Here is a 14,679-nt window from a genome sequence, read left to right on the forward strand (position 1 = left end):
AAATCTTACTACCTCTGGAGAAGCAGGTGTTTCCTGCCTCTCTGGGCGTTTTTCTAAGCTGCCATCCTCAGAATACCCAATAGATGCCCTGCATACTATAACGTATCATCATTAATCCTCACACAGTACCCATAAAGTATTGCTATTATTCCCACACAGATGAGGAAACTGAGGCTCCAAAAAGTGGGACCACACAGCTGTAGAGTGTAAGGGCTAGGATTCAAACCAAGGGCCTGTGTGACTCCAGCACCCATACTTTCTCCTGTCACGCTGCTCTGGCCGTGTACCCAACCTAAAGCTTTATCTATGCTCTGGTTCTTCCACATCTCCTAGGACCTTTCATCTAATCTCTGTCACATTTATGGTCCACAATATGGCTCATCATCCTTTCTTGGGGATAAGACAATTGAATAAACCAGGGCCAGAAAGCCAAGTGTTTCAAAACTCTTAATTGCTTAGACACCTCAACAAACAGATCACCAATGCTTATCATCCTTTTTGAAATACAATCTGTCTCTACTTTACATGGTATGAATTTTCCCATTAACAACAGTTCTTTACAAACCGCAAACTCAGCATGCAGAAATTGACATTGCAGACTAAACATTTACTATGATTTTTAGAAAGGCATATCATAATTATCACTTTTTCCACTGAGCCAAAAGGAGCCAGAGACCACAAACATTTTCCATTTTCCCTATACTGACAGGTATGATATTCACAACAAGCATTTAAAAGCTAAAATTATAGATAACTTTTATAGAATTAATGGTTTTCACAATCAAATGAAGTCGTAAGTTGACTGTCAATTTCAATAGTGTAAAAACTCAAACTCAAGATGATGTACAGTAATAATGAAACACCAAACTAGTATAATGATTCGTAAGTTGCTCCACACATTATTAAATCTAAGTATGAACATGGACATGGACCTGTTTCTCCTGTGATGCTCTTAAGGCAGAGTCTGTGTTAAGGAACTAATGCCATGTTTAATCTAGGTCTACTAGATACTAACTAACACAATCAACTTGGCCAGCTTGTCCTCAGCTATTAGATTCATATGTATGATATATACTGACATATGTATATATGTTCAGATCAAGTCCTGTTAAAACAAATAGCATTTTAACTAAAGTATTTCCATGTCCCAGCCAATGGTCCATTCATTTCATGTAATATTCAATACCACAAAATTCCACTTTAACAGAGATATGGACAATGCCTTAACATTCACTGTAATGAAAACTGAATTGTATGCAATTATACTAACCATATTTATATACATAACACATGTTCATCTGTTCTGCTTCTTCTCCAAGGCTGTATACTCCCTAAGAGATGGGGTTGCCTCTGAACTATACTCTGAAAATCAAGAGAACTTCAACAGTGCCACCTTGTGGCTCCTCTGCAAATATAAGGTGAGTTCTCTGGCACTCAAAAACACTTCAGAAGCAAATTATAGGGAAGAAAACAAAACCAAAACGGTGGAAAACAAAACAATAAATTGAATTGCTTGACAAAAATGAGTATCCTCCATTCTGTAGGATAGTATCCATTCTGTAGGATACTCTTAAGGCAGATGTATATCATTATACATTTGACCAAACCCACAAAATGAATAACAGCAAGAGTAAACCCTAACAAAACCTATGACTTTGGGGTAATAACGATGTGTCAGCGCAGGTTCATCATTTAAAATCACTTATGAGGGATAAATACAATCACCAACCTAAAAAACGACTCTGTCTTGTCTTGGTGTGAGATGCAGCCTGATTCCACAGATTTCTGAGTTTGAGTTCTGTACATATAGAGAAGCTGCATCATGTGTACATGCCTCATCTTACTTCCATTCACCTGTAATTCTCTCTCATACAATCAAAAGCATGTCTCCCTCTCCACCCTGGATCCCTCCCTCATAATTAAAAGTGAGAATTATTGAATTGAGTTGTAATCCTTACATTCAGTACATGGGGCCAATTTAAGGAATTTTCCTTAGCCTTTGTACTAATTTTTGAACCAACCCCTATAATCATTCACACCACCACCACTATAATCAAGATGTGTGACTCTGGGCATCTCACCCAATTAATTTCTCTTTGGCTTCCTAATCTACACAATGAAAAACAGGACTCAGTGATGGCTAAGATCCCCTTAAGCAATTAAATAGTATGATTCTAGAAACAAAGGATTCATGTTTTGCTTTTCTAGAGATTCTAATGGAAGAAATGAGCAAGTCATGCTACATTTCAGCATAAAAAGAACAGCAGTGTCAAATTTTTCTAAGCTAACTCTCAAATATCCTTAAAACTCCCACTGCAGAAGGTAAACTTACAAGTTTCGGGAGAGAGATTAGAAATCAGAAGCTGGTTTGTCAACGTGCAGCCCCAGGTTTCCGTTTTCTGTGGAAGGACTTAGAACACGGAGTCCTGATATTCTGTAAATCACAGATAGGCTAAGGGAGGAGCTACTCTTTAAGAAGCTATCCTGTAGCTCTGACAAGGGCTAGGGTTGTGGCAGTGGTACTGGCTCATCCCTGGCTACTTCTAGGCTTATTTTGACGTGGCAATTTTAACCACACATTACACTGGCCACATCGGAGGAAAACATTCTGGCCAGCATTCTCTACAGGAGTGAAATCTCTATATCTTACCTAGCCAAATTTAAATTGAGAATTTTTTAAAAAACAATATAGAAACAGAAAAAAATTCATGATTAATCATATTCAAAGGGAAGTTCGGCACAGTGGTGCATGCCTGCTGTACCAGCTACTCAGGAGGCTGAGGCAGGAGGATCACCAGTTCGGCACAGTGCTGCATGCCTACAGTACCAGCTACTCAGGAGGCTGAGGCAGGAGGATCACGAGTTCGGCACAGTGCTGCATGCCTGCAGTATCAGCTACTCAGGAGGCTGAGGCAGGAGGATCACTTGAGCCTAGGAGCTCCAGGCCAGCCTGGCCCACATAGCAAGGTGCCACTTCGTTGAGAAAAATAAAAAGGTGGTACAGAATACAGCAAATTTTAAATTATTTTTTAAAAATCAAAGGGAAATAAATAGGTGGAGCACAGTGAAACCATTCTGTAGGATAGTATCCATTCTGTAGGATACTCTTAAGGCAGATGTGTATCATTATACATTTGACCAAACCCACAAAATGAATAACAGCAAAAGTAAACCCTAACGTAACCTATGACTTTGGGGTAATAACGATGTGTCAGCGCAGGTTCATGAATTGTAACAAATGTGCTGCTGTGCTGTGCAATGCCCATAGTGGGGCAGGCTGAGGGAATGGGTATGTGAATACGGGAATTCTCTGCATTCTCCCTGCAATTTTGCTCTGAACCTCAACCTGCTCTAAAAATATAAAGTCTACTTTTAAAAATCAAAGTAAATTTAACCAGGTGTGTGTGTGTGTGTGTGTGTGTGTGTGTGTGTGTGTGTACACACCTATGCGTGTATGAGACATATATGGGAAGACAGTAGTGAGGGAGAGGATGCAGAAACAGGTTTTGAGAAATATAATAAAGACATGCTACCAGTTTTCCCAATATATTTTTGCCATTCCTTAAGTGCCACTTCAGATACAAATGAATGTCCTAAACTTTGGGACACTTCCCAAACATACAAACTATGTTTGAAGAGAAGAGCACCATGTTTTTTAAAATTACCTACAAAGGCAAAGTGCAGACTCTAAACGACATCAAAATAAAAAGCATATCATTAACTCCATTCAACAAACCGAATGAAGCAACAGGGTGAACCAATAATGAACACTTTTTTTTTTTTGAGACAGAGCCTCACACTTGTCACCTAGGCTGGAGTGCGGCGGCGCAATCTTGGCTCACTGCAACCTCCACCTCCCGGGTTCAAGCTATCCTCCTGCCTCACCCTCCTGAGTAGCTGGGATTACAGGCATCCGCCCACCCCTGGCTAATTTTTGTACTTTTAGTAGAGATGGGGTTTCACCATGTTGGCCAGGCTCGAACTTCTGACCCCAGGTGATCCACCCGCGTTGGCCTCCCAAAGTGCTGGGATTACAGGCATGAGCCACCATGCCCAGCCAATAATGAACACTGTTAAAGATACTGCCTATATTTCCTAGATAGATACTAAATTATAATTCCTCAAGTTCCATATATTAAAGTACGTGTCCCAAAGAAATGCTGCCTCACACAGTACTCATTCAATCATTTCATAAATATCCACCTAGATCCTTGGGCCGGGCATTCTTCGATCGCTCAGCTTTTGAAAAGACAAGTACAGTTACCTGGTAAAGCGGTAATAAAGTCCCGCTGCAACATGGGCTTCAGGTAAGAGTTAATATGTCCATGCTGATAATGACACATTCGTGAAATAAGATGTTCCACAAATTCCACTTGATCTGATTCAGACCACTGGTCAAAATATTTAATACACAAGTCTTTTTCTTTTTGATAGTTTCCTTCTGATGGCCTCTTTCTGGAGACGATCACAGATGATGTTCCATTACTTATCTATTTTAGAAAAACAAAAAAATAATTAGTTTAACAAGGAAAGAAACCTAATTAATATTTCATGGAAATATTTTTCACCCTGTGTATTTAATCTTAAAATGACACTTTTACCCTAAAGCCAAACTCATTCCATCATTAATTCATTCAGGAATTTAAAATGTATTCGGGGTCTGTGTCCTCAAATTAGTCACTACAGGAAATGCCAAAGTGATAGCTATTTCTAAAAGGCACCTTAAATCATCATTTTCGAACGCTTATTACAAAATGATGCTCCAAAGATATATACTGGGTATCTCTCTATACACAGGATATATAGGAATTATCGTCTCCAAAGATAACTGTTGCTGGAGATAACCATCGTAGAGAAACTGCTCAACTTGGCAAAGTGGCAACTGATTATTAACAGTTTGTTTTACTTCCTCAAAGTTGAAAGTTAATGCTACACACATCTATGCTAATGGTTCTCAAACTTGAACTAGCATCAGAATAACAAGAGGGGTTGTTAAACACACAGACCGCTGGGTCCCACCCTAGAGGTCTGGAGTGGAGCCCAAGAATTTGTATTTCTAACAAGTTTCCCAGCAATGCTGATGCCACTGGTCCAGAGACTACACTTTAGGTACCACATGTTGAGGACCACAGGTCTATATAACAAAGACAAGCTGTGCTGTGTTGAAACCTGAAAGCAATTCAATCCAAAAAGCTTCATTTTACCCAACAGTTTCAATCTCTTCCATACGGTTTTGCCAGGGCTACTAATCTGGCAAAACTTTTTAGACTTTCCCATCCTTCTTTAGATTACCTTCCAAGAAAGTGACCCAAGGTAAATAAACCATGTGTACCTGAAAAATTCTACATCTTACATAGGTGGTTTATGGACAACTCACAGACTCTTATACTAACAATGCATTTCTCATCCAATCTTCCTACAAGTCCTTACATAGAATCAGTATATGTTTTAAAACTGAAACTACATACACTGCATCTGGACAGTAACATTAAAAATAATCTCAATCACTAGACTCAAACCACAACTACTATGAGGCGCAGTAACCTCCCTGTCTAAACAAAATAACCTCAATACTTTTGTCAAACATTTGTCAAACCATTTGTCGATCACTCCTCTGATAGCCTCCTCATACATAATACCAGAAAAAATAACACAAAAGATAATTCTAAGAACTGAAGAGCTGAATTACAAACACCTATTAATTCCATTAGGAACTTATCTCAGGAGTCTTACATGGAATGAACCAAGAGCTTTTCCTATCAGTATGTCCCCTAACTTAAAGTGGACTAAACCCATCCCAGAGAAGACATCCTTTGTAAATATCCAAAGGAGTCTTCAGTCTTCCTTGACAAAAAATCTTATAAATTTCATGTCTGAAGTTCTCATGTCCATATTTAGAGGTATAAGATGGAAAGGCATCTATCTTCCACTCAGTTTATCTTACGGCCCCATTGTCTAAGAATGTTTCTTCCTTTGTATCTTGGGTGAGGAAAAGCTCACTGACACCAGATACCACTAGGGGGAAGCACTGAACAAGGATTTTGAAACTGCTTATACTAAGACATTTGTGTCTCAACAGATCCAAAAAATAAAGAGTTCAAAACAGAGATGAAAAGTCTTTGCTGTGATGAATATTGGCAAGAATAAGGGGCATCTAAGTTGCTTTAAGCATAAGGATGTCCACAATATAATAAAGAAAAGTTAGAAATAACTGCCCAATTACAAGCAACTGTTTAAAACAAATTCTAACACATCACCATTAAGAGCTATAATGTAAGCCACTAAAATTAGCATATAAAGTAAGATTTTGGCCAGGCATGGCTCACGTCTGTAATCCCAGCACTTTGGGAGGCCAAGTTAGCTGGATCACTTTAAGGCCAGGAGTTCAAGACGAGCCTGGCCAACATGGTGAAATCCTGTCTCTACTAAAAATACAAAAAGAATTAGCCAGGCATGGTGGCAGATGCCTGTAACCCCAGCTACTCAGGAGGCTGAGGAAGGAGAAATGCTTGAACCTGGGAGGCGGAGGGTGTAGTGAGCTGAGATCATGCCACTGCACTCCAGCCTGGGGTGTAGAGCAAGACTCCATCAGGAAAAAAAAAGGGGGGGGTAATATTTTTATAACAACAGAACATGCTTATGAAATAATATTAAGAAACAAAAGGCAAGATCCAGGATTTTACAAAACATTATGATCACAGTAATTCATGACAAGGAGAACATACCATGACAGCGTAAATGGTATACATCAAAATCTCAAAAGTGCCTTAAGAAAGAAAACTGCGTGTGTTTACCTTCCCCCTTTATTTCTATATTTTATTCCAAATAACTTGCCAAAATGATGATTCATAACAGGTTAAATATAATGATAACAACTTACACTTGTGTACTGCTTTATAATTTACAAAGTACTTTCACAGCCATTAATTCATTTGATAAGCAAAAGTGTTATTTTATTTACAGACAAGTTCCTAATCATCTAGCCTCCCTAGAGTGTTTGTATAATTATTAACTAGTTGACTGGAAGATAGATGAAAGAAAAACTAAAGCTAAAGTGTGAAGAACCACTGCCAATTGAAAAATCATAGTAAACGAAGAGCATCCGCTGCAAAATAATAAACGTGAAGGAGGGTACAAAACTCAGTCTGTACACAATGTAAGAAGAAAATAATGGTATGTGCACTATTCTATAGCACATTTTCAATATGCTATTTCCAACCACGTGCTCAGCCCAGCAAGCTCTTCCTAGTGTTGTTTTTCTTTGCTTCATTTCCTCTTAAATGTGTTGGGTGCACTTTGTTCCTGCTAACTAATCTATCTTTTTAGTTTCAAATCAAATGAACCCAGAGAATTCATTTTTATATTAGTCTCTTCAGATTTAGATTTGTTTTGCTTTTAAATCCTGTCTTCATGAAGGGGAAAGCCATGTGTACCAGCATGGTTGATAAAACACCAAATCATGAAACTCTGCTTGCTCCCCAAACCCCCAACCACACATAACACACACACACACACACACACACACAACCTGGGGAATTGGGAAGAAAACTGGCAAACCTTTAAACAGAGCCAAGGGAGAAGGAGATGAGCTTAAAAGGAAAAGGCAAACCAATGGAAATGGGAGAGAAGACTAAAGGTTGAGAGCAAAAGGAGAAAAGGCCATCCATGTATATACTGGCGTGTGGCATGGTGCAATTCTGGTGACAAAGGATGCCATCACTATCCATCTTTGGCTTAGGCAGAGGCCACAGACAGAACATTTTAGGCTACAGCCACTTCAGATCTTTGTGGAAACTCCAAAATTATTTAGCATATTTGTAATGACAATTCCCTATGGAAGGAAGATAAATTAGGGTGGATTCTGAAACTAGCAAAACTGCACAAAAGAAAACAAAAATGCTTGGCTCTTGATTCCACTGAGGACATTAACTGAGGGAGCATCCTATCTATAGTAAGTCAGTTGCTGTCTAATCTGTGCGCCGTCATTCCTACCTGCCAAAGAGTATTTTTCTTTGGGGACTCATCTTCATTTTGATCTTCCATAACTGAAGTGTTCTAAGGGGGGAAAAACAGGTTATTTGAATTATACCAAGTTTTGCAAATCCTAAATAACTACAAGAAATAATTTTGCAAACCCAAGCTAGAGTGTACCAATACAAACCCAAGAACTATTTGGCTCTGTGGCTAACACATGCCATTTTGGGTCAAGGGAGATGTGCTCATCTTTCATAAATCAATCAAGTTAGTGGTTAGACAAAAGCAAGCATAAAGTCATTATTTACAAAGGTTGGGTGTGCTTAGAAAAAAGGCTAAATTGTGGGAGTGAGGGTGAAGCTCAACCTCAGTCATCACTGTTTTTGCACTTGTGGCAAGAAATTCCAAAGACCCATGAAGTTTCCGATGATTGCACAAAACATTTACTAGAAGGTCTGCTATTCAGTAATGCACCCCAGGGAATCCGCAATTAGAAGTAGCAAAGCCTTGGAAGCCCCCCTGCCTTCGTCCTTCCTCCCCTGATAGCCTTGTTTTTCTGGAATGGCTTTGCAATCTCCCCTAGCAAGCACGGTGGGTGCCCCAACCTTCTCCCTGAAGAGGAGGATGCTGTTAGCCAGTAACAATCTGGCTTGCCTTGGGAATGCATTAGCTTTTGATTTTTGTGTTTACTGCACAAAGAGGTACTGTGTAATTATTCTTTCTGGTGACCCAGTCGCTCAATAGATGCCCATTAACTAGAGATTATACATGATTGGATTTTCCCTTTTGAAGCTCCCACCTAATGGCTAAATGGAAACTTAATGAGAAGGGGAAGTGGGCTAGTTGTGCTCTGAAAAGACAACTCATTTATGGATAGCAGTCTCTCTAAGATTACTTCCAAAACCTAAAATTATAATATTGGGGCATAAAATTTAAACAACATTTGTCTCATAGTATTATTCAAAAGGTTATTACAGATCTATTTAAGTTATCAGTGTTTACGAGATCCTGTTTGCTGTCTTTAGGGAATAAGCCTGTCTCAAATTTTCCCTATTTTTCCTTTATGTTCTTCAAGTCCTAAAATGTTTGTACTATTTATACAGTATTTCCAAACAATCCATTTGAAAATACCAATGTAGGTAATGACATAAGAATCACCACTGAACACTAGCCGCTCTACAGGTCACAAAACTGGCTCTGAGCAGGGATGCAGTATGAGAGAGTAGGAAAGTCAAAGGCTTTGAAGTCAAAGAGAAGTTGGATTCCTGATTTGGTCACTCACTCAATGTGTGTGTGTGAGCTTGAGCAAGATCTTTTACCCTGGGAACAAATACAAACACACAGAGTTGTTGTGGGGATGGAGACTACCCTACACACTGCTTAATGCATAATGGGTATTCCAAAAAACATTACTTCACTCTCCGATTTGAAGATGCTACTTTTCCCCTGTGTTATCTTCTTATGCTTTTCTAATTTCAGAGATTTTGACAGGATGGCTCCGGATGGCTGCCTATGGGGAAAACTTGGCTTTCTCAGTAAAATCTTATAAACCCCATAGCACCAAGGTCCACAATGAGGGAGAGGGACAGGAGGGTGGGGCTCTATCTAAAAAATCAACCATGAGGTAGAGAGGAACTCAGTGTGTCCAAGAGTCCAAAACAGGACTGGAGTGGTGAAAGCAATAAGTAATCCTGAATGGGATGAAGAACAAGGAAACAAAGGTACTATTTATGAAGGTCTCTCCATGTAATCTTTTTACTGCTATCTTGAAGGGACCTAAGGGTTACTAAAGCGAGCAGGTTTCCTCAGGGGAATAAAGAAAGGGGGAGCAGTGACTCAGTACAGCATCCCCTGAGTTTGGTAGTTACAAAGCCGTCTTGCAAGGCCACAATGTCTGGGTTCTAAGAGTGGTAAGGACAACGAATGGCTGGAAACATGAAAGGTGGAGCATGGAAAGGAATGAGGAATTAAGTGGAAGAGAGATGGGAAGTCAGTCCCCACCCCATGTCTCCAGGTACTGCCAAGCCTCCTAACTACTCAGGAGGCTAAGGTGAGAGGATCTCAGAAGTCTGAGGCTTCAATAAGCTAAGATCATGCCAATGCACTCCAGCCCAGGCAACAGAGCAAACTTCATCTTTATAAAAAAGCAATAATAATAATAAACAAAATAAAAAATAACTGAAAATATATATGGTGTGTTTTTTTAATATGATAAACAGGTTAGCAAAAGTAACTTTCCTTTTTATCTGTGCATTTTCACGAACATGGCAACCCCAATGCAAAAAGTCTTCACCCTGTCAAACGAATGCATTCTAGGTAGCCCAGATGTAAATTACATATCTGAAACTGAATTCTATATAAAACCAAACAAAACCTGAGAAAGTGTACCCCACTGCATCATCATTCCAAAACAAACAAACAAAAAATCACACAATAGTGTGACTTGAAAACTTGTCAAGATGTTTTCATCAACTGGGTAATTTAGTACAGCAATACCACATTTGCTATGGAATCTCAGCTACCACCTAGAATTCATTCTTTCTTCATAGCATTTCAATAATTCTAGAATCTCTTCTGCACATTCCCCTTTCTCTCTTGCATACCAATCAATGGAAGTAGTAGGCTGGTTCCAATGACCTAGCCTTCATTTTCATTTAGTTTGTGTATAGGTACAACAGGCTCTTAGCAGTGATATATGTTTGCCAGTAGGGGCCATGAACACACACAGAATATATTTCAACTGGAAAATTCCGTACTTTGAGAATTATATGAGGAATCCATTTCCTGCTTTAAAAATGCTGCAAATTCTGCATTAAGTAACTAACAGTTAAGAGTCATATAGCTAGTAAATGAGAGACACAGGATTCAGACCTAAGCCTGTTCTACTCAGAAATCAATGTACTTTCCCACACAGAAAAAAATGTATCTTAGGTGTTTTCCAACTGCTGGTTTTGGCCCATGAAATCAATTTAATAGACTGCAACCAGAATGTTTTAATAAAACAAAGCTGAACTGAGGAGACCCCCTACACACAAAGGTAAGCATAATAACAAATTCGTACAAAAAAGGCTAAAAGAAATGAGCAAAAACATAGCAAAAAAATTCAAATTAAAAGGACAGCAAGGGTTTTTATTGCAAGGAGAGCAATATTTACGTTTTAAATCTCTGAAAAGCAAAATTCAAAAAGAAGAGTGCGTCTTAAGAGTCAGGGTTCCATTTTGTTACCCAGGCTGAAGTACAGAGGCATGATCATAGCTCACTACAATCTCGAACTCCCGGGCTCAAGCAATCCTCACAACTCAGCCTCCTGAGTAGCTAGGACTACAGGCTCACACCACAACACCCAACTAATTTTTAAAAATTTTTTAGAGACACGGTCTTGCTATGTTGCCCAAGCTGATCTCAAACTCCCAGGCTCAAGTGATCCTCCTGTCTCAGCTTCCCAAGTCACTGGGATTACAGGTAAGTCACCACACCAAGCAACAGTACATAAAGGAGAAAAGTTGGAAATTTTATTTTTTAAATACCTTTCCAGCTTTGACAGATGAAGGAGACCAAAAAGAAAGAAACAAACAAACAAGGGAGGTAGTGAGGGAAGGAGGGACGGGCTTGATTTACTAGATATATCTCAAACTTTCTATCCAGTAAGAGATTACATATTATTCTCAATTTTCCATGGACCTTTTTGTAAAAACTGATATAGGTCACAGAAAAAAAATCCCAAATATAGTTAGAAATCAGGAAGAGATTATTACATATTTAAGATTACACCAAGTAGAAAAATCTAAACATATTCCGCCAATTACTACTCACTGTAAATTCCAAAGATAAATACATAGAACAATGACTGGCAAAGGCAAACCAAATACCTTTTCATTGTTCTTGTTACCTATACCTGGGCCCCTAAAACCTAAATCTTGCCAACACATTGCTGGGAATTAAAATCACTAGAAAGCCAGAAGCATTCATTTTGAAAAAGTTTGTCTAAAATAGCAGTTCCTATCTCTCAAACAAACATAGCAATTCAGAAGGAAGAAGGCCATATGTGCATATACATTAACGCAATCATCACCAAACAGCTTGACTGGAAATCTCCTCCCTCTGGACAAACGCTAAAATATAGGAATATATCAGTTATTTTCTTTCTGCCAACTGATAAAAATGTAAACCACTAATAAATTCTAAATCAGCTATGTATGAATTTGTTATTAAATGGGAGTTTGGTTGAAATTTCTGTTATATGAAATTTCTGTTATATTATTATAGCACAGTAAGGTCTCTTCTAATTAATCTATCCACTCAAATTTCTAACAAGTATTTCATTGTTGACATTACATGACAAGAACGGATACTAAAAAAATCTGAAAGAATGAATGTAGAAGAATGTTTTTCTTCCTTTTTGTCATCACCAATCGTGTGTGTGCATGTGCGTGTGTGTGTGTGCGCGCGTGTGTGTGTGTGTGAGAGAGAGACAGAGTCTCACTCTGTTGCCCAGGCTGGAATGCAGCAGCACAATCCCGGCTCACTGCAACCTCTGCCTCCATGGGTCAAGCAATACTCATGCCTCAGCCTCCCAAGTAGCTGGGACTACAGGCATGCACCACCATGCCCGGCTAATTTTGTATTTTTAGTAGAAATGGGGTTTTGTCATGTTAGCCAGGCTGGTCCCGAACTCCTGGCCTCAAATGATCTGCCCGCCTCAGCCTCCCAAAGTGCTGGGATTACAGGCTGAGTCACCACACCCAGACTGGATAACAAAGCTTTTAACCAATTTTTAGTTAGACTTTTTCTTACTGATTTCTAGAAATTCTATGTATATTCTAGAATGAACTCTTTCTCAAATACATTATTACAAAGGTCTTCTCCCAATCTGTGGCTTAACTTTTCATTCTCTTAATGGTGTCTTTTGATAAACAGAAGTAATAAATTTTAAAGAAGTTTAATTTGTCAATTGCTTCCTTTATTATTTATGCTTTCTGTCATCTTACTCAAGAAATCTTTTTTCTCCTAACGTCATAAAGATATTCTTCCACACCTAGAGGTTTTATTTTACTTTGTACATTTTCATTTAAAATTCATCTTTACTGATTTTTAAGTAAAGCAGAAATTAAGATTCTTATTTTTAAATTTTAAGTCCATGTTTTTCCAATTGGAGATTACAATCCATTATAGTTTAAAATATCAACTTAAGAGATAACCAGCATTTTTAAAAAAAACTGAAATAGAATAGAGCACATATAATATCCTCTACTTCATTAATTCTAAGACATGTTTTTTTCACATTTTAACATTTCTGAAATAGAGATGTTTCTTATAATCAATCTTACAATTAAAAATGGCGGCAATTTTCCTGAATATATAGACATAACACATACACACGTGACAGCAGCAGGAGACAGACAAAATCCTAGGGAGACGGGGCGGGTCCGTGGTGAAACCCTTTTTTTTTTTTTTTGAGACAGAGCCTTGCTCCGTCGCCCAGGCTGGAGTGTTGTGGCGTGATCTTGGCTCACTGCAACCTCTGCCTCCCGGGTTCAAGCAATTCCTACCTCAGCCTCCCGAGTAGCTGGGATTACAGACGCCCACCACACCATGCCCAACTAATTTTTGTATTTTTAGTAGAGATGGAGTTTCACCATGTTGGCCAGGCTGGTCTTGAACTCCTGACCTCGTGATCCGCCCTCCTCTGCCTCCAAAGTGCTGGGATTACAGGAACGAGCCACTGCACCCGGCCAAAACCCCACCTTCAAGCTAAAAACAGCCTGAAGCCTGAAGACAAGGCTGCTGGTTATGGATGAAGCCCACGACCCAGAGTGAGAATTTCTATTCCTGTTTGCCAGCTCTTTCCCAATTGGTTGTTTCTGGATAATGCTTTTTAATCAAACGTTGCCTTTTCCAATGCTACCTACTGCCCGCACCTCTCCCATTCTGTGACTATTAAAAACCCTGAACTCAGCCACACTGGGGGACTACCCGACTTCGGGTAGTAGACTGCCCATTTTGAGTGCCCTCTCTGCTGAGAACTGCTTCGTCGCTCAATAAAACTTTCCGCCCTGCTCACCCTCCGATTGTGAGCATAACCTCATTCTTCTTGGATGCGGGACAAGAACTCAGGATCTTCCGAACATGAGTAGGAAAAACGCGTAATACTGTAGCCCTCTGCCCTCTGCCGGTGCCAGGCAGCAGCCCCGCATGACAGGAAGCAGCCACGGGGCCAGGCCAGCCCAGGAGCCACAGGCCAGAGCAGGACGACAGGATTAAATAAGCTGTAACACAAATGGGCTGAAACATGTCCCATCCCCCACCCCCGCTGGTTGGTAGTGCTGCAGGAAGGAGAGAAGAGCTACAATCCTTCTGGGGCCCCAGACCTCGCCGCTCCCTGGGCCAGAGTTGTGACATGCTGTAATACCTCCTTTGGGGTCACGTAGTTGCTGGTGTCTCCAAAATTTTCAAGTGCCACCACATTCCCCCTTGTCTAGAGGCCAGTGCCCAAGGCAGAAGCAGGTTGCAGCACACCTGGCCCCGGCACAGACTGAGCACAGGATCAGCGCCAGGGCGCCAAGAGCAGCCCACCTGCCAAGTGGGCAGGGTACCTCCAACAGCAAGCCCGGGGCAGAGTGAGGCCCGGGCAGGTGCACTGCCAGCTGCAAAGGTCTCCAGCTGGCGAAGCAGCACTGAAAAAATCCTGTATCACATGCATATATG

The 14,679-nt window shown here is 39.9% G+C and overlaps 1 protein-coding gene across 5 annotated transcripts in view; it reads right to left on the reverse strand.

Moving 5' to 3' along the window:
- FBXW11 (F-box and WD repeat domain containing 11) overlaps nucleotides 1-14,679 on the reverse strand; it is a 140,987-nt gene that overhangs the window by 42,808 nt on the left and 83,500 nt on the right. For 3 of the 5 annotated variants that reach the window (XM_015141397.3, XM_015141400.3, NM_001261308.1), the window contains 2 exon segments: nucleotides 7,993-8,055; nucleotides 4,265-4,490 (listed from right to left, as the gene is read on the reverse strand). In XM_015141397.3, the coding sequence (XP_014996883.1) occupies nucleotides 4,265-4,490; nucleotides 7,993-8,055 (289 nt within the window). 5 annotated transcript variants of the gene reach the window in all.

The sequence above is a fragment of the Macaca mulatta genome, chromosome 6, assembly GCF_049350105.2.
Source record: "Macaca mulatta isolate MMU2019108-1 chromosome 6, T2T-MMU8v2.0, whole genome shotgun sequence".
Classification (NCBI taxonomy): Eukaryota; Metazoa; Chordata; class Mammalia; order Primates; family Cercopithecidae; genus Macaca; species Macaca mulatta.